Source organism: Chroicocephalus ridibundus, chromosome 3 (genome assembly GCF_963924245.1).
Source record: "Chroicocephalus ridibundus chromosome 3, bChrRid1.1, whole genome shotgun sequence".
NCBI lineage: Eukaryota > Metazoa > Chordata > Aves > Charadriiformes > Laridae > Chroicocephalus > Chroicocephalus ridibundus.
This window is the reverse complement of record NC_086286.1, coordinates 107,023,689-107,043,555: the sequence shown is the minus strand read 5'-3', so window position 1 is coordinate 107,043,555 and position 19,867 is coordinate 107,023,689. Positions and strand designations below refer to the sequence as shown.

The 19,867-nt window shown below is 41.5% G+C and overlaps 1 protein-coding gene across 2 annotated transcripts in view; it reads right to left on the bottom strand.

Annotated features, from left to right (window-relative positions):
- The window catches only part of TDRP (testis development related protein), a 29,580-nt gene extending 21,439 nt beyond the window's left edge, over window positions 1–8,141 (bottom strand). For both annotated transcript variants that reach the window (XM_063330380.1, XM_063330381.1), the window contains exon 1: window positions 7,629–8,141. In XM_063330380.1, the coding sequence (XP_063186450.1) occupies window positions 7,629–7,745 (117 nt within the window). In that variant the 5' untranslated portion in view covers window positions 7,746–8,141. The remainder of the gene's footprint in view (window positions 1–7,628) is intronic.
- Between the last annotated feature and the right edge of the window lie 11,726 nt (window positions 8,142–19,867).

Below are 19,867 nucleotides of genomic sequence, written 5' to 3'. Positions count from 1 at the left end.
ATGCCCTTTAAGGAAAAAACAAGGTTTGCAATTGTAACAAATGAAGGATGCATTACTCAGTCATACGTTTCTTCTGGGATGCAGGGCTATGCGTTCAGCAAACGTAACTCCCATGCTGAACCCTGAATTGCCTCTGCTCCTTTCTGGTAGGAGTAGCCTAGACTGAGATCAAGATCATTTCATTAGTCTTGTCCATATTTCATCTGCTGCTAGATCTCAGCTGTCCATTTGTACATCCCTAAAGCAAGTGAGTGAACCAAACTAGCCATCTGGGCAGCTGGTGTAAATTGAAAACTTCCTATGAATATCACCAATGAAAAATATTAACCTAGGCATTTCTGAAGTTTGTTCATGGTCAAGAGTGATTCAGTATTTTAAACTCATTTTTCTCTTCTATAAAAAAATACTTTTCCACTCCAGATTGCTCACTACACTCAGAGAAACATCTACATTATGACAATAAACTATTTCAAATGCCACTGAGACTAAATAGTGACAGCGACTCCTAATGTGCAAGTTTCCTCTGCCAGTCTTCAGCAAAACTGAAAATACTTTGTCCATAAAGAAAAAGAAAATGCGAAAGTCTAAGTATGTTAAAGAATTGTACTTTCATCTTGGGATATATTTAGTAGACAACACTAACCTTGAAACATGCTTCTAAAATACAATTCATCAGTCCACCTCTAGAAGAACTTATTTCACTCCGCCAACTTTAAAAAGTCCAGGTGACCATTTTTGGATACAACAACCCATCCAATGCATTTAAAAGTGCTTCCATCTTCTAGGCTTCAGTATTTCATAACTACCTATTATCCACTAAACTGACCAGAAGATGAAAAACAGTTTTCCTACGTTTTCGCCTTTCAAATTATTATTAATACTGAATAAATTAAGATGATGCTCTTTCCTTCAGCATCCTTAGCATTTTCACAAACTGCTTCATTCATCCACTTCAGTTATTGCTTCACATTCCATTACATTTTAAAACAGAATATCAAAATTATTTCCATATTTTTACTGCCAATTGATATAAATGGCCAAATGTACTGGAGAAGATTAATTTCAGAATGTAAGTATTTACATAAGAATACTTTTGTAGTTCTGCATTTTACTGGCATTACAAAGAAAAACATCAGAACACCAGATTCCTACACTCTGTTTTTACATCAATACACAGGTTATTCTATTAATTCTATTAATCACATTATCGTGGATCTCTGTAGTAAGTGGTTATAAGACATCTTACTCAGACTTTGCTTCTATGAAATATTTTTGGAAGAATGTTATTAAAAATTAAACACCTTAAAGATATTTTAAAAAGCTCAGCTCATTAAGAATTTAATTTTGCCCAATTTATAATATTTCAAATATGCTTCAAGAAACGGAAACAGCTGCATTAAGATCAAAATACCATAAGCGTCAAAGCCAAAATAAAGGTCAAATAATCAATTTGACTTCAATTGCTGCGACAATTCAAATATTCCAGTGAAGTTTTCAATTTTGATGAAATTTCGGATGAAAACTCGTCAATTATTTTTAACAACTTTTCCATACTAGAAGTTCATATTTGCTTTTTTCTGATACAGAAAACAAACCAACAGATGCCAATTCAAAAGACAGTATCTGACACACAATTTTTATTCAATCGTGGCGTTTGCAATTAAATTGCATATCTTCAACTAAGCTCTTGCATGAGTAATGGCGATATTTTCATAGTATAGTTTCTGCAAAACAGGTTGAACGCATTATTTTTGGTTATAGCATTCACCAGCACGTGGACTGCTTCCTTTTGACACACAGCTTTTATCAGCACTTGTGGTGTTCACACAGACATGTCCTGAAGCTCCTCATAAAGAACCATCGGCAAAAGTTCTCGGAAATGTACCTCTGATGATGACAGAACTGAAGGACAGTCTACCTGGAAAGTGTTCAGTAATGTCTAACAACTCTACTTATGTTATGGATGTCCTCACGCAATCTGGCAAATAGTCTCTATAAAAGCAAGGAAAAAATTATAAACCTATATTACCAGTAAAGAATTGAATATATTTAAACAATTAATTCTTTCTCAAAAAGCGCTATATTTTAGTTTGTATATTAAAGGTAGCAAGCCCAGCACTGTTAGGAGAGTATGGCTCCAGAAACCTCACAAAACCCCATGAAGATATAACAAATAGCTTAGGGAAAGCGGATCTCAGGCAATGATGTGGAGGAGAAGATAGTGGTTTTGTCGATCAGTGAAAAGGGATGATTCTGTATCAGGCTGGAGGGGAGGAAGACAGAGAAGGCTGCTGGCAAACAGAGGTGATCAGAGACGGTAAAGTAGAATTGGCTCAAGGAAAGATACAACAAGTGATAAAAATGACAAGTGGGGGAGAGGAAGGGGATGTACTAAGAAAAACCTTGAAAGCAAGGACAGCGATTTAAATGTAAATGTCCTGAAACAAAGGGAGGCCAGCTGAAGAAACGGAAACCGAAGGATGAGGAGGACTTAAATTTTATGCCACAAGCAACAACATTAATGTCAGCAATGGGATTTGCCAAGACTAGGGGATGGGGAAAGGCAGCGTAGGTTATTAGGAGCTGCAGAGGAAGTAATCACTGTCAGGATGGGAAGTGAGGGTCTGCACAAGAATTTCAGCAGTCTAGACAGAAAGAAAAATAATAATAATTGGGGAAAAAAAAAAAGCAGACCTGGACTTTATAGAGGAAACAGCAGTAAAGTATTGGACATAAATCTGCTTTTGCACAACAGATAAAAACTACTGACAACCTTCACCTTGCAGGCTTGACTGAAAGGAAAAGATAGCTACTGATGTTGTCTATAGTAGGAGACCAACCAGACAACACGTGCTTTGTAGGACTTCTAAGAGTCAGAATAAACCAACAGAGAGGAGGTAAGAGGTGAGAAGCAGATTTGATGCAGGTTAACCAGGTAAAGTCGACGGTATAAATAAGAAAGTGAAGCACAGCAAGACTGTGAGAAAGAGGACCCACTCAAGAAGCTGCTGAAAGAGGAATGTGACAAGAAGGAAGAAAAGCAAGAAAGGCGGGGAAAGGAAGGGCTCAGGAAAGTCTTCGCCATCAGTCCCACAATCTAATGTTCAAGAATGATGACAGAATACAGGTGATGGATTTTAGCCAGGAAAATGTCACAAGAACAACTCTGATGAAGAGAAAAAAAAACAGGCTAGCAGAGAGGAGAAGGTATGAAGGAATTACAAGAGTACTGCAGGCAAAGCCTGAGACTCACTGAAATGGTTAGAGAGTGAAGGAAAGGCATTAGCTGGATTAACATTGACTGCTTTATTTTTTAATTAAAAAATACCCTTATTCAACGTATTAGAAGAACATAAGAAATGCTGCTCAGCTCCCACCCATTCCTGCAGGGCCTGTCTGAGTTCAACTCATTCCAAGATGAAAGACAGTATTAAAATTGTACCAGAGACTTAAACATCTTCATTAAAATAGATAACTAAAATTCTGTATAGCCAACTTTAAAATATCCAGTGAGCAAGTCTAAACAAAATTCAGCATAAAACATGTTCTTGCACATATTCTCTTTGAACATAACAAAAAAAAATTACAATCGGGGAGAACAGATCAAGGCTAAGGATCTGAAATATTTTTACATGAAAGATAAAGTTGCAGAAGGTAATATAGGTCAGCCTGACACCCATCCACTACCCTAATATATAAATGTATTTTTAAAGTTGAGCACCATTTTACGTCAGAGTTACATGTGATATTGACACAGTATTGATATCCCTGAGGACTGATTACACACGATAGCAGGATTGAATCAAAGAGACTGCCAAAACACTGCCTTCCAGAAGTTAAAACCCAACATTTTTCCCTTTCCAAAAATATAGCTACAGTTTGAAACATAATGACTATATTACAAAGTGAATGCGAGTTTGGCATGCATCACTGTACATTTTTAGCATATTTGGATAGAGACACACAAAAAGCACATTAATTTAATTGTATACATGTGTACTATTTACATGTGTTAAGTTGCCTTCACGTACTAATTGTAACTTTAGCCAATAAAGCACCTTCATTGCATAAATTAAAAATATTCATGCTTCAAAGCATAAATTAAAATTAACTTCTAAGATTCAGTCTAAAACTGTCTGGTCTAACAAAATATACAATAATCCACACATTTATTTACATAAGCACTGTTTCAAAATTTACTTGTCTTTCTTATCTCAGGAAACACCTTACTATTTTAAAAAAAGTGTTGACAATTCAAAGTGCTTGAATGTATGCAGAAACTTTTGCTAAAAAGTGGCCAGAGGCTGACAGTTCCCCTCCCATCACAATTTTCATGTTCTAAAATTTGTTTTCCTTCTCCCCTGGAACAAAATCAAACCATTCTGTATGCCACAAAACCAGAACTGTCAAAACTTCTCTTTTTAGATCAAACTAAGCTTTTCTATTTAAGAACTACGAACTTCTACAAATTCAAATGTCTGCTTGAGTAAGCCCAGATCAGGCTTCCATATCTAAATAGGATGATTAAAATTTCTGTAGAGTAACAAAGGGGGTTTGTTTTTTGTTGTTTTTTTTTTTTAAACTTATAGTAGCCTAATTCTTTGTTGCTGTCTGCTACTGCAACGTCCTAATTATGAGGTGGCACAGAGAGAACTCCTTCACTCTTTCTCAGCTTTGAAGAAACAACATATAGCACCAACATATTTCATTATGCTGGAACACTTTCAACCTGGTCTGTTTTAATGACATAGATGTGACTACCAATTTCTTTTCTTTGAAGTAAAAAGCATTATTTATAGCATGAACGGTAGAAGCTTAAGGATTTTCTTGCCACTTGCCCATTAAAAATGAAAATAAAGACAGAGGATAGTTGTTGGGGAAAACAACATATCATAAATCAAAGTCAAAATGTGACAACTATGGTTCATCTTCTCTTTACCAAACGACGTATCAGAAAAGAACCTAGAGGAAATGAAACCCAACAGTAAACTTTTGCATGAAATCTAATACTGGGATTTCTTAATTTACTAAAAAGCACTCAAACAAATTATCTGGATTTTGGTCCTCAAGACAGAAAATCAGGCAAGTACTGGATTCTCATCCTTTTGATGAGGTAATCCTTCATTCACAGCTTAAGCAGGCTGTACCATGACAACTTAAAGAGAGAGGGGCTGAGGAAGAGCAAGACTTTCTCATGCAAAGGTAAGGTACCAAGCGAACTGCTCCTATAACTCCTCCTGTAGCTCTGGTGGTGCTACTGTCCTCCAAAGTCAGGGGTTTGGGCAATGCAGGTCAGGACGCAGCAGTAGTGAAGTGCGGATCACTACCAAATCCCCCTACACATTACTGGATTTCACTCCCTTGCAATCATATTATTGGGAGCAAAAACAAGTTCTGATGAAACATCAGCAATGTCAAAGACTAAAAGCAAGGCCCTTGAACCAGACCAGCTATTAACAAGCTGAACAAGCACATTTGGTTACCTCACGCTTTCTCCTTGACACCTGTCTCAGCCATGTTTTAGACATACTGTACCTACAGCTGACCTAGAAGCTGCCTTTGAGAGATCATGAGAATTACAACGTTAGTCAGGCGGTCATAGCTTTCCATATAGTCTATCATTCCTTAAAGTGTACATAAACTCTAAAATAACTACAGTTAAATGTTTTTTGGGGTGGGTTGGTTTTTCTTCCCCTCAGTTGTCAAATCTTCTTGATTTTAACAGGCAAAACAACTAATAGCTTGTGGTCTTCATTGCAGTTTCTGCACCAAGCTACACTACAGCCTTGCTAACTTCTCTGAATCCTCTGTCTTCAAGAATATTTCATTTAGTGCCTTAGAATATATTTTTCCCCTGCCACCTCCAATACCAAAAAAGCGTCTTTTATTCCAGTGCCATTGGTATTAGACACTGTGGGAGTTGGAAAGGAATTTTCTTAAAACTGATGAAAACAGCAAACCGTTTGCACCAGAAATCATTGTCATCACCATTATTACTTGAGGCCACCACTAACGGAACGGAAGCCCAGGAAAGTAAAGACAATCGGACAGGACAGCAAAAACACCAAATAAACAAACAAACCCTAACCTCCTAAAGTTGAGGACTGGGAGAACTGTCAGGGCAGAAGTCTGAAGAATCATCTTCTGACTGGGAGGCTAAGGTCAGGAACCTCACAGGGGGGTTGGAGCATTTGTGGTAGAGAAGAGCAGCAGCGAATAGTCAGTGGGATTTACTGGAAGCTCTCAGTAACCTTTGGTGTTCAAGGAGGAGGTAAGAAACTCTAGCAGGCCTATGGACAGCACAAGCCAGCAGCTTAGTGAAAACAGTGGAAGTTTCCAAGCACCTGAGGACTGGAACTGCAGGAAGGAGAGGTTAGTTGTTGTATGAGAGGTTGTGGGAGATACTTCAGGTCGCCTCTAACCCCACAATCCCCCTTCATCCCCTGAAGGGTGTGTCCAAAATGAGTATCTGTTCTTCCTCTCCCACAGGAGAAAATCCTACTCACCCATAATCTTCACAGCTGCTGTCAAACGAGTAGCAAGGGCTAGGGCTCTTCTGTTCACTGTGCAGGGGAAAGGACAAGGCTAGGCTCACCTGGGGAGCAGATGGGTGACTCTGGGTACTGGAAGATGGAGGCAATAACTGCTGCGATTGGGAGATGCTGCTCTTCAGCAGCAGCCATGCACATTGACAACCCATAGCAATTGTCAACCAGAAACTCAAGTGGCAGGCAGATTATCCAGACACATTCCAGCTCTTCCAGCAAGGTAGGCAAGACAGCCATAGGGCGGGAAGTTGGATGGGTTTTTGTACCTTCTTTTGAATACAAACCTCACCAGTTTGCAGCTCGGGGCAACTGCTGGCTTTAGATAGGCAGAGCTCCTGCAACCTCTCACACTACATCTAAAGATACTCTGTGGCAACAGAAGATCAGTTCAGCAACAAAGCAGTATCGGCCAGTGTAACAGGCTTCTGAGCTGGATTGATGCCTAATTGTTATCAAGTTTTTGAAAGCAAGTCAACAAACATTCTTTTAGTTGTTATGCCTGATACTCAACTGATACCCTTCCTTTCAGGTTGTATTTGTTAAGCGACCAGTACTTTGAGAAGGTCACCGCTGGCATTTAACTTATCGTTTAACAATGAAAGCTTTCAAATAAGATTGCAGCTATTTAAAGATAACCAACTACCATTATTGAAAACTACAGAAAAAGGAACCCTGCCAAAACGGCGGCGCCCTACCCAAACGCGCACACATCTGCAAACGAAGATGATGCTCTTACAAACGTATCACTGTTTTAATGCCTGGTGCTTAACAGATGGGTTGCAGTGCCCCTGGCTAGGGCTGGGAAGGAAAGCACCCTGCGGTGCGGAGCCACCGGAACGAAGGACAGCAAACCCCAGCGCGGCCGGCGGCTGGCCGACAACCGGGGAGGACAGATCCCTCAGCACCCCAAAAACCCGGCTGACAGCCGCGCAAACACCGCCTGCCCCCGACCTGCCGCCACATCCAGGGTGGGAAAAGTGATTACTCATGCCGGCGGGGAGCGGGGCCGGGCCCGACGACCCCTCCCCGGGCCCCGCGGGGCTTCCCCGCCGCCGCCCCCGCCGGGCCCCGCGCTCCTACCTGAGGGGCCGCGAAGGCTGCGGCAGCGGCGGCGGGCGGCGGGCCGCGGGGCCGCGTCTCCTCCTCCTCGGGCGAGTCGTCCAGCAGAACTTTGCTGCTCTTGTTGAGCTTCCACATGGCGGGCGCCGGGTTGGGGCGGGGGTGGCGGCTCCCGCCTCTCTTCGTCCCGGCAGCGAGCGGGCCCCAGGCGGGAGCGGCCGCTGCCTCCGCAGCCCCGGCCGGGGCGGCTGGGCTGGCTTGGGCTCGGCAGGGCTGTCACCCCGCCGGGGGCTCCCGAGGCGGGTGGGAGGAGCGCTGCCTGGCTCCGGTACCGGGAGGCGACCGCCGGCCTGCTGGCGGCCCACCGCCCCGCCTGGCAGCTGAGGGGGAGCCGGCTGTGAGGAAGATCCCTCCCGCGGCGGCAGCAAGGCGGACAGCGGGCAACGCCCCCCTCCCCGCGCTGTGCCGCTCCTCACCTGCCGCCTCTCCCCGCCGGAGCCGCCGCCCGCAGCCGCCGCGCCGCCGCTGCCATGTTTGCGGGGGCGGGGGCACGGGGCGGGGGGGGGGGGGGGGGGGGGGGGGCTTTCCCGTCACCACGGCAACCGGCCCGGCGCCGGCCCCGCTCTGACAGCGCCGAGCCCGCACGGTTGCCTCCCGCCCGCCCCGCCGGGCCCTGGCTGCGGAGGTCCCGGCCGGCCGCCGAGCCCCGGGCAGCACCCCAGGCCTTGCCCCGGGCAGGGGGAAGAGCCCCCACAGCCTTCCGCTCCCTCAGGGAGAAGGCCCCTCCGGGGGCCCGCACCGCTCCCCCAGAAGAGGGGTGTCGTGGAGGGCGCGGATGGCTCTTCCAGGCAGCGGTGACCGCAAAATGTCCGTCTGGGCAACGCGGGGCACGCTGAGGCGCAGGGGGGGGCTGTCGCCCGCGGTGCTGGGGGTAACGGGCCTGGGCCGAGCCGGGCACCACACGCCATCCCCTTCCCACCTCCCTCGCCCCGCAGTCCGTTGAGTCCCGATAGCTTGCCAGTTCAATGGCGGAATGATCCAGATGTAACGCCCTGCATACCAGCTGGTATTTTCGACGGTCTTGTTTTCAAACTGGTGTGCTTTTCCATAAAAATCCCCACCCAGGCACTCATCCATTATTTTGAACTGTGAGTTAGGGTCAGATGTCCAAAGAACCGTGAAAGTATGCTAAAAAGCCATTTTTGGTCATGCCGCTTGCTTAACGTTACTGTGATTTCTCTACTGACAGGCCACAACCCTCAAGGATCCCTCACGAAAGACCTGCACGTCTTGCTTTGGCTGCCTGATCTCCGGGGGGCAAGAAGCAGCGATGAGGCAGCAGCTACACATCGCTGAGGGTGTTTTCAGCTGCAATGTGCTCCTACCTGCTTAGCCAGAAAAGGACTCAGCCCCAGGCTGGAAGGACGGTTCCCGCGGGCCAGTTGCTCCATGTGCTTCCCCTGCGAAAGGGGAGTTGCTTTAACTCCCCACCAATGTCCTATGAACACCCGCAGAGTCAAGGTTCACAACTCAATGAAAAAACACTAGTTTTTCTGTCATAAAACATCCTTATCCATAACGGCTAATTCCAGAGAGATCATGGTTTTAACTATCATCTCACTTTTGTACTGATTAAGGATTTCTGTAATGGCTTAAGAATGACGTGCAGCTAACTATAATTTATTACCTAACTGCACAAAAGATACAGTCACTTTACTTGAACTCAGAATCATGGAATTTACACCAGTGCAGTTTTAACCCTCTGTCTTGAAAAAGAACTTAGCAAAATTATATTGATGTGCATAAAGCAAGTGCACAAGTGTTTGAAGGACTGGAAAAGCCTTCAGTTTTACAATAGGTCTCCAAACAAAATCTTTATCTCATTTTCAATCCCTTCTCTTGCAAGACTGAACACTACTAAAAAGGGAAGCACAGAATTCCCTTTCACATCTTGCGTTAATATTAACCAAATCTCAAGAGGGTAGGAGACAAAACACATTCTCAGTTATTAAGACAGATCAGGTTTAGCGTGGGTTTCCTCTAGAAGGCCGAGTCAGTTTATAACTAGTTCTTTAACCTCTCGCTCCTTCTTCAAATTTATAAACAAAAAATATTCAGTAGTCAGAGCTGCATGTTTCTAATTTACAATGATGCATGTTTGGGTAACTTTAAGTAGTAAATAACCATTTCATTTGATTTGAGTTCTGTATTTAGACCCTTGAAAAGATCAAATAAGTTATTAGTCACCACATGACCCTACTATTTTAATCCAGTGCCTTCCTTACGCTATTTTTCTTATGGTTATCTGAAACACCAGCTCTACCATTAGGCTTAAATCCTGCAAATACTTACAATTCAGCTCAGTTTTGGCCTCCTGAAGAAATCCACACAGCACAGCATTCCCATACACACAAACAAGATTAACTACATGCCTCTGCTCTTTTATAGTTTTATTAAATTTTTTTTTCCCCTTAGGTTTTCTCTTAAGATTTTGGACTTTGGTTTGAAATCCTAGCTTTACTTCAGTCACTGAAAATCAGTCCAGTTGACTTCAGAGAGGTGAGAATTTCAGTCCAGATTTTCTATTTGTCTTCAAGATCCCAAGGCACGGTTGAGCACTATCTCTTGTTCTTCTCAAAATAACATTCTTTTCTGCTGATTTGTTCTACAGACTTTGTCCTTACAAATTTATTATTTCTTTTTAAAATGAATTATACACATCTAGTGAAAAGATTTTTCCAGAATAAGAAGCTGACATCCACAGACTGGAACTGCCTAGAGTGAAAAAGAATAGAAAACACTCAAATACAAAGTTTCTTCCTCTAAGCAACTGCAGTGTCATGTTTCCTTAAGTTGTATGCAGGGGAAGGCTGTGAAATCCTGTTTGAGAAGCTTCTTGGATGCAATTTAAAATGTTATGAACGTCTTTATAAATACCATTATGAGGAAAAATTGATGATTTTGCTTCAGAATGCTGATCCGGTCTCCCTTAAGGGACACGCACAAACAGAGCAGGGAAAAAAAAAGTGAGAGAAGTAACAGAAAATGCAGCCTTTGTCTCTGACTCCCATGGAAGTCTGAGCTGTTTTGAAGGCAAAGCCAGACAACATGGTTTTAGCAGCCACTTCATGGCCTGGCAAAACATTACGCTACTTAAAAACTTGTTTCTCCTTTGCTCTTTCACTCCAGGCTCTCACCCAAGGGAGAAAAGGATGGAGTTCTTTTGGCCGACTAAGCCGAGCTCTCTGGAGGCAGAAAGCAAAAATGGGAAAGGTAGGGAAGAGCAGTAAAGAGATGATTCCCTGTGTCATACCAATTAACTGCATGACATTTAGGGGCTTTAGTGACTCCAGGCTGCAGGCCCTTTGGATATTGCCATGCTCTCAGGTACGCGCACAACGGTTTCAGGTAACGTATCTACCCCCATGGCTTCTAGGGCTTGCCTTTCAAATCCCTGTTAATATTCATGGCATCTCTCACTCATCTGGGCCACAATCAGTATCTTACACGAGGGGTTTATCATCCTTCACTTGGTGAACTAAGCTTGCCGTGGCTGCCTGTTCTGAAAAGCTTGCAAGCCATGCAGAAGTGCTGCTGCTTTAAGCAAGAAGCGAAAAGCCCAGGACAGTGGGCCACATTGTGTTGGACACAAATCCACCACTGCTGCTACCACTGGCAGCCTTCTCAGCTGCACTTGGCGCTCTGAGTGTTTCACCAAGCAGTTGGAGACTATTGCCAGCAAGATGAGGCTCACCGCTTCCCAGCAGTGTTAGGCACACACCACAAGTGTTAAAGAGACATCCTTCTCCCCCTGCGGTGGCCCATTGTTAGTCATTTTATGGTGAAAACTGTCTTTATGGTACTGTGTCAGAGCATAGCACAGGCACTGAAGTATCCGTATATCCTTTCCTGGAATCCTACCTCCATTTAGAAACAAGTGTTTTCCACTTTCTGGAAGCTGATGGTGCCAGAGTCCTAGGCTGGAATTTATCTCATGAAATTTTAAATGCCTAGATGTCTAACCTCAGTTGTTCTCCCTTTCTATTTGGTGGACAGAAATATTGTGTGTTTTTGCCTTTTTCATGTTATCTTTCTTAGGTGTCTACTGTAGGCATCTAGCTATAACCTTAACAAAGTTCACAAAAATAAGCAATGCCAGGGCTACATCTTCAGAACTGCAGAAGTGGAGGAAAGTTCAGCAACTAGCAATAATAGAGTCCAGGGACGGCAAGACTTTCCTCTTTGTGTTTTCCCCCATACTTTCTAGTAGTTCTCTAGCAATACTTTAAGCTAAAACATATGTAATACATATGAGAGAATACATATTGTGTGATATGATACGCAGTTTTTATGAATATGAATTCTGGATGACTACAGTACATGAGTTCTGCAAGTCATCACAATGTCCAAACCCATTCAAATAAAATACTTAAATTTCACCCTTCTGTACACATGCATAAGTCACATTTAGTACAGAAAAGCTGTTCTAGAGCAATTTGAACAATGTTGCATTTTACTTTTTTGTAACTTAAATGTAATTCCCAATTAAAGCAAATTGTAAAATACAGCAGTTTTAGGAGCCAGAAAATACCCCAAAATGGTCTAACCTTATTTTCTAAACTGTTATATGACTTAAGCATTACCAATAGAAAAGTGAGGTCCAACCCTTTAAGGAGAAGGAAATCTTCTGTCTCTAGCCAAACTCCATTCTTATTGATAACAGAACCAATTTGATTTAAAATACTGACATATATAGGAAAGCCATTTGTGGCTTGGCATATAACTTATTCAGTGTGTCCCTTTGTCCAAAGAAAATGTGTAAGAGAGAAAAGCAAAATACTTCTGAAAAATACACTTATTAAAAAAATTAACAGCTGGTTGAATGAACTGGAAGTCAGTTCAAGAAATTCCAAGTGTCTTAGAGGAAGCAGATTTAGTGTGTGCAAATGCATGCTAAATTAATTTATACTCTGTCATTACGATTTATTATATTTTATGTCCCCAGGGATGACATAGCAAAAATAGAAGAAGGCCAGAACCGATGACAAAGACTGTTAGACATGGAAAAATACTCTTATGAAGATAGATTAATACTATGCTTTAAACCAGAAATAAATAAAAGGAAATGGAATAAACGTAAGCAGAAAAAGACTGCAAAGGTAGATAGACCTAATGGAATTGCCTCTTCTCATCAGATACAAACAAGGAGGCATCCAGTTAGTTGAAAGATAATGTGTTTATAACTGATAAAAGGAAACAGATATTTTTCAACCGTGTAATTGCACACTGTGTGAACTCGTTTCCAAAGAATGCCATTGAAGCAGGATTCAAGAAACAGGAAGTTTATGAGGATAACAAGAACATGAGGTAACACAAGTAAAATCAAAAAAGCTAATATGATGTATAAGGCTCAGATTTCAGGGACTATGCTAATTTTCACAAGCTTTATGAGAATATATTTGATTATTTTCTACTGCAGGGTTTCTTGCTATAATGTAAATCAAATTGGCAGTGACCTGTACTGGAAACAGAATATTAGATAAAGCATACTACTACCTGACCTCTCTGGTCTTACATTCCTTTTTTTTTCCACAAGTCTTTTCAAAGATTCAAAATTTTCAAAGATTTCAAAAATTCAAAAATTTTTCCTAGGCACAAAAGAGTTAAAATAAAATGACCTGAAACAGTGCTGTTCTTTGCAATACGTACATTGGATAGAAGTGCACTCAGAAGATTGCAAGCACTAAAATGTCATTGTCTGCAGGCAACAAATGTCATAACCTGAAGTGGGTGCAGTTCTTAATTTTTTTTGAGGTAAGCTATATTTTCTATTATGTGGTCAGAAATATTTTTTCAAGAAATCTAGTGCTTTTACAATTTTGAATTGCCAAAGGCTAATGAAAATGAAAAATTATGAGACTAACTTTTCAATATTGAAACCACAGGGTGCAGTGCTCATGAGAGAGATGTCCCAGAATCACACAAAAATAGTAAATGTAATCAAACATGTGTCATCTTCTAGACTACTCAGTGATCAGCTTTGCAGGAGAAGTACTAAGGAGTTAAACCTAAAGAAACCATACCAGCATTTTATTTAAGTTAATAGTAAACCTTTTGTTGCAGATTCAGGCCTTCTCTGCCTGGTGAACTGGTGATCTCAGCCTGAAATATTTTCATGGATATACCAGCGCTCCAAACAGGTAAAGGTCTTTTGCTGCAGACAGAGCCTTTTGTTTTGTAGTTCCACCATTATCTGAGCAAAACAAAGTATATTGGGGGCAAAAAAGGCGACTGATTTGCCTACACGCAGCTATCTACCAGTGCAGCTGCTCTGGCCATGAATGACATCTCTGCATTACCAGGTTATGCCAGGCTATAGCTGAGATGGCATCAGTTTTCTTTGGAGACCTAATTCTTACCTACAGTTTTGGTCCAAATTTACAACACAAGGACTCTGAAGAGTGCAAAGCTTACCCCTACATTCTGTCCTTGCTCAGAGAGTTGTGAGGCCAGTTCTCACAAAAAATCTCTGAAAAGACAGACAGCAGAAAGTGATTGGCAAAGAAAAATACTCCAGAAGCATTCCGTTCAACGATCCTTCTGCTGGTTGACATCAGCAGTGGAAAGATAATAAAGGAAACTACTCAATGTGGAGGGTGAATCTCAAGACGCCGGCATATGACTCTCCTGGGGCCAATTATTCTGCAAGCATTTCTCAGCGATGCAGTGAGCACATAAGCTCTCGCTAGACCATGCAGGAAGGAGCTAAAAAGTTTTGATTAAGTCCTGTTTAAACCATGTTAGCTGTCATTCTCCCTTTTAGAGCCAGGTGCTAGCCCAACCGTAACCAAACCTTCAAGCCCTCTGAGCAGAGAAAGAGCTAGAGGAAAAAAGAAATTGGAGGAGAACAAAAAGTTATTCCAGGGGACAAGAAAAGTTAAAGGGAAGGTGTGTGAGTGTCACAGACTCAAAAATAAGATTGAGAGGCACTGGAAGAGGGCAGCCCCCAACACCATTATCGCTCCTGGAATGTGCCCAGGGAAGCAACGGATGCTGCCTGCCAGTGCTCTCTTCGTTGACAGGAGAAGATGAGGGACTGGAAGTAGATGATGCAGTTGGCAGGGTCTCCCCCACTGAGTTTGCTTCTCCTGGTGGCTTGAAAGGCCACTTTGGCCATGACCAAAAGGAGACTGGCAAATAGATCCTATGTTTACTGCCCATCATGTTACAAACATCTCAAGTGATCAGTAATGAAAATGTGTTTGAAGAATAAATATTCTTTAATCTAGGCAAGACTAAAATACTGTTCTATAGTGAGAAAGCCTGCTTTTTATGTGCCATGTGTGATTTAGGACAGAATTTTATTTGTAACTTCCATTCTTTCCTGACAGTTAAAATGTTCCTTATTTGCTACGTTAATAAATGGGCTTTGGATATGAGAAAACAAATTACATACTTCCTTTATAGTGCAGCTTCACTGCAATGATCTGAAAGTACTCACTGATATATTAATGAATTAATCCTGACAATGTATTTCTCAACATCTTCATAGCTGGAAACTGTATCTTATCTTTTTTGCCTCTTTTTCAAAGTTTGCTATTGCTGGAATCAAACAACAAATCATGGTTAATAATAAAGTGCTATATATGCTGGAAGCCAAAATACACAGATTTTTCTAGCAAGCTTTGTCAAATTCGTTATTAAGCAAGCACCAATTTCCTGACTTTGCATTCTTGCCATTTATCCACTAGCCTACTTTCTTCTCAAATACCGCATCTACACTAGCAAGTATTGTTGCAGAACTGTCAACAAGTAGTCATGGATTGTATATCTACAAACATATTTTTTAAAGAGATCAAAACCTCAAATTATTCTCGTCTGAGTGATACAACCTCCCCAAAGCCTCAGAAGCTTTTATCCAGCCTAGAGCAGAACAGGAGCATAGATGTCGCCTCATTTATGTTCTTCCTAACAATCTTCCCGTTCCACAATGCCCTGTTCCCTCAAAGCAATTGTCCTGTTGGGGTTTTGGTTTCTATTGCTATAGCATCAATGTGATATGAAACCTTCATATTTGACAAATACTTTTTATTTTCTCCTCTGCTAGCCCAGATTGCAGGCAGGCAGACATTGCAGACATTGCCTCACATAAATTGAGAAGACACTTAAATACCTTTCTCCTGTCTGGAGAGAAGGAAGGAGTATGAATCTCCTCACCCCGGAGAGAAAGGAATGTGTAAGGCTATTTATGGTGCAACTATAGGAATAGCCACATTTATGAGGAAAACAGAAGAGATGCAAACCCAAGAAGCAATATTGCTAAAAGACAAACATCCTTCTGGAACGGTAAAGGGACACTTGCTTTAGTATGGCTGAATCAGGCCAAAAGTCCATTTGCTCCAGCATCCTGTCTCTGACAATGGTGTTTGAGAAAAGAAACAAGGCACAGGGTAAGTCGAAGGTGATACTTCCCCTGGCATATCCTGCCAGCACCAGCTTCCTGTGCTAGAGACTATATCAGCGTCTCTGGGTTTAATGAAACCTGGTGGACTTTTCTTCCATGAGTTTTCACTATGGATTCAACTTCTTACAATGATAAATAAAAAGTATTTCCTTTTTTTTTAAATTTAAGGAAAAAAAAAAAAACACACAGAGAACTTTACTTTTAAACAAAAGTTAGGAGTGTTAATAGCATGATGGGCAAGATAATGTGGGACAAGGTTACCCAAATAATCTATTCGTAGTCCTATTGGTGGAACAATGCCATCTGCTGCAAGAAGTCCCCCTGTATATTGCCGCGGGACAGCCCCACGCCCATTTGAACAGCCCTCTACTTTTCACCCCCCTCTGCACACAGCCAGGGTGCCCAGCACCCGGCTATGCGTTTGCTCTAGCAAGGACTTTCAGAGGATGATGGGACTTATAGTAATTTAACTTTTATTGCTGGCAGAGGATAAAGGTCTAGCCCAAACTACTAAGCATTTCAAGTCTTTTTGTCATTATAACATACAGACACATCATCTCTTGCCCTTTTAAACATTCAGCAGACTATAATCTGTGAATATGAGAATGCCAGTGGAATATGGAGTCCAGAATCTGAGAAATATGCTTGATTTCTAATTTACAGAAGTACAGAATTATGCGTAGTATAGATGCATAGCATGGAGGCATTGAATTTTAGTTAAACAAAAGAATGCAATCAAATGCACTGAGAAATTAAGTTTGAAGGGAATTGGAAAAAGTAGCAAAATACTAGATAAGCAAGAAAACTGAGCCAATTTGTGACAGATGGAGTTAGAGTTGTGGCTCATGAAATGACACCCATATATTTTCCATAGAATTTTGTAGCATAAGACTTGTCATTCACAGAAATTGAAGGTTCAAAACAATTTCAAAGCAAGTTATTGTCACCTCAATAAAACTGCATGTGAATCGCTTATGATGCATTCTGCAATTAAGAATTTTGCTTACTATACTTTGGAAGTCTTTAAAGAGTAGATTAAATTATATTTACTTCTCATATATATAGTCTTACTATTGAATTGACCTTGATTTCACTTTGTTTACTTTGCTTCTGAAGTAAAGTATGCAAAATTAAGTTAAAAGTGCTTTAATTCTGAACCAGTGTCCAGACAGGATTAAAGGGAGTTTTCTTATTACGCTTCAAAGTAACACCTGTATTTAGTTCAGATCATTTTCCTGAATGCTCCTACATAATCAAGGCTACTGTGACACACAAATATGGCAAACTCTGCTGTAGTCTTGGATAATGATGGAGTAAGGAAGAGAGTTATAAATATTTCTACAGAAGTCATTAGTCAGTTTTGATTATTAATTAGTTTTCTAATAAAGTATGCAAGAGTCAGTGGCATTTGCCTAAATTTGCTTAGAGTGTTTTCCATTCCTATTAATTTTCTTTAGCATGAGAAGAGATGTTCCCATGCACAGGCTAATGATGCAAGACGGAGTTGTTCTTTATTTCTGTGCTTAGACCAGCATGCTGAAATCTTGGCCTCATTGACACGGTTGGTAAAATTTTTCACTGACTTTAGCAGAGGTCTATTTTAATTCAAAATAACCTGATAGAGAAGAGAGAGGAAAAAACTGCATACGTACAGTGTAGGAATATCAGTGCAATCTAAACAGGTATTTTAGCAGATTAGCTCTTGATAAGACTTTTCTGCATGGATAGATCAAGATGTTTGTAATTTCAGGTTTTCTAATCTGTTACTGAAAAAGCTAATAATCCATTCAAGTAGTTTTATTCTCTTTTATGACTTTGCAATTGATATTAAAAATGAGATTTTTGTTACCATGTTAAATTTCACAAGAGTAAGATTCACTTCAATTCCTTCAAAAACTAGTTAAAGGAGTGATTTTTTTTTTCCTCTCGGTTCCCTCTTGATCATAGCAGTAACGCCAGATAGGTAACATAGAATCATAGAAACATAGAATCATTTAGGTTGGAAAAGACCCTTGGCATCATCGAGTCCAACCATCAGCTCCACTCTACAAAGTTCTCCCCTACGCCATATCCCTTAACGCCACATCTAAACGACTCTTAAACACATTCAGGGATGGTGACTCCACCACCTCCCTGGGCAGCCTATTCCAGTGTCTGACCACTCTTTCTGTGAAGAATTTTTTCCTCATGTCCAGCCTAAACCTACCCTGTTGCAGCTTGAACCCATTCCCTTTTGTTCCATCGCTAATTACCTGTGAGAAGAGACCAGCACCAACCTCTCTACAGTGTCCTTTCAAGTAGTTGTAGAGAGTGATGAGGTCTCCCCTCAGCCTCCTCTTCCTCAAACTGAACAGTCCCAGCTCCTTCAATCGCTCCTCATAAGATTTATTCTCCAGGCCCTTCACCAGCTTCGTTGCCCTTCTCTGCACTCGCTCCAGCACCTCGATATCTCTCTCATATTGAGGTGCCCAGAACTGGACACAATACTCAAGGTGTGGCCTCACCAGTGCTGAGTACAGGGGGACAATCACCTCCCTCCTTCTGCTGGTCACACTATTTCTAATACAAGCCAGGATGGCATTGGCCCTCTTGGCCACCTGGGCACACTGCTGGCTCATGTTCAGCCGCCTGTCAATTAGAACCCCCAGGTCCTTTTCTGCCAGGCAGCTCTCCAGCCACACTTCCCCAAGCCTGTAGTGATGCATGGGGTTGAAGGGAGACCTCCCCTTTGCCCCGTTTCTTCTGGCAGAGACTTACCTAAAATGTTTCTGAATGAGTTCTTGAAATGAGGGACGTAGATTTTAGTGGATGTTGGACCAGGGTCTCAAATTCTATTTTGGTAAAATTCAGATTATTTGAATTTTTTTAAATTATTTGACACAAACAGTTCAAACGTCTCTCCAACTGCAACAAAAATAAGAAAAGCCTGTCCAAATGCTGAGACATCTTTCACTTGATGACAAGCTAGGCTCCAAACCTGGAGCTGCAGCCCACCGAATAGTGGTGTAGTGATAAAAAGTATTCAGGATTAGAGTTCAAAGCAGAAGCATCTCCTAATCATGACATTTTTGTTAAGGTTAGTCCTTGGAGCCCAACCCATACAAGCAATTCTACCAATTTTCTACATACTTCATCCAATTTTGCAGATAATCTAAATGTAGGAAACCTAGATAGCCGTTTATGTGTCCAACTCTTGGCAGATTTGCTTATCTCTAACTTCACCTTCATTGACGATAGTTTTCTCAGCATTTAATTATTCTGAAACCAGGACTCAAATACAAAATGCTTCCAAAATCATCAGGTTTTCAGCGATCAGTTGCTGCTTGTCACTGTTCTCAATACACTAGCATGTAAATCCAGGGTGGATCACCAAGGAAACTGGCAGTTTGCTACTTTCCAATTTTCTTAGCATATCTCCAGTGAGACATAAACCTACAATAGTCTAGATTTGCCACTTTTTTACAGCATTTAAAATTTTAGCACCGAATAAATTTTTCCCCAGGTGTCCACTAGTGATATGCTCGGTTCTGCTTGACAGAAAGGTCTACTGTAAAGCAGATACAGGTGAGGTAGTTACTTTCTAAAAGATTATAGCGCTGTGTGTTATGCTTAATATAGGTCAGGTAAAAGACTATGTCCCCTATGTTTCGGAGTAAGGGAATATAAAGCTTGCTTCAGCCACAAGGGGTTTATTCCAACCTAGGAATTCAGTTTAGGCTAAAGCTGGAGAGATTTATACCGGCTGAGAATTTGCTTAGGCTTTAAGAAGCTTACTTTGATTTAGAGAGTTCAGAGA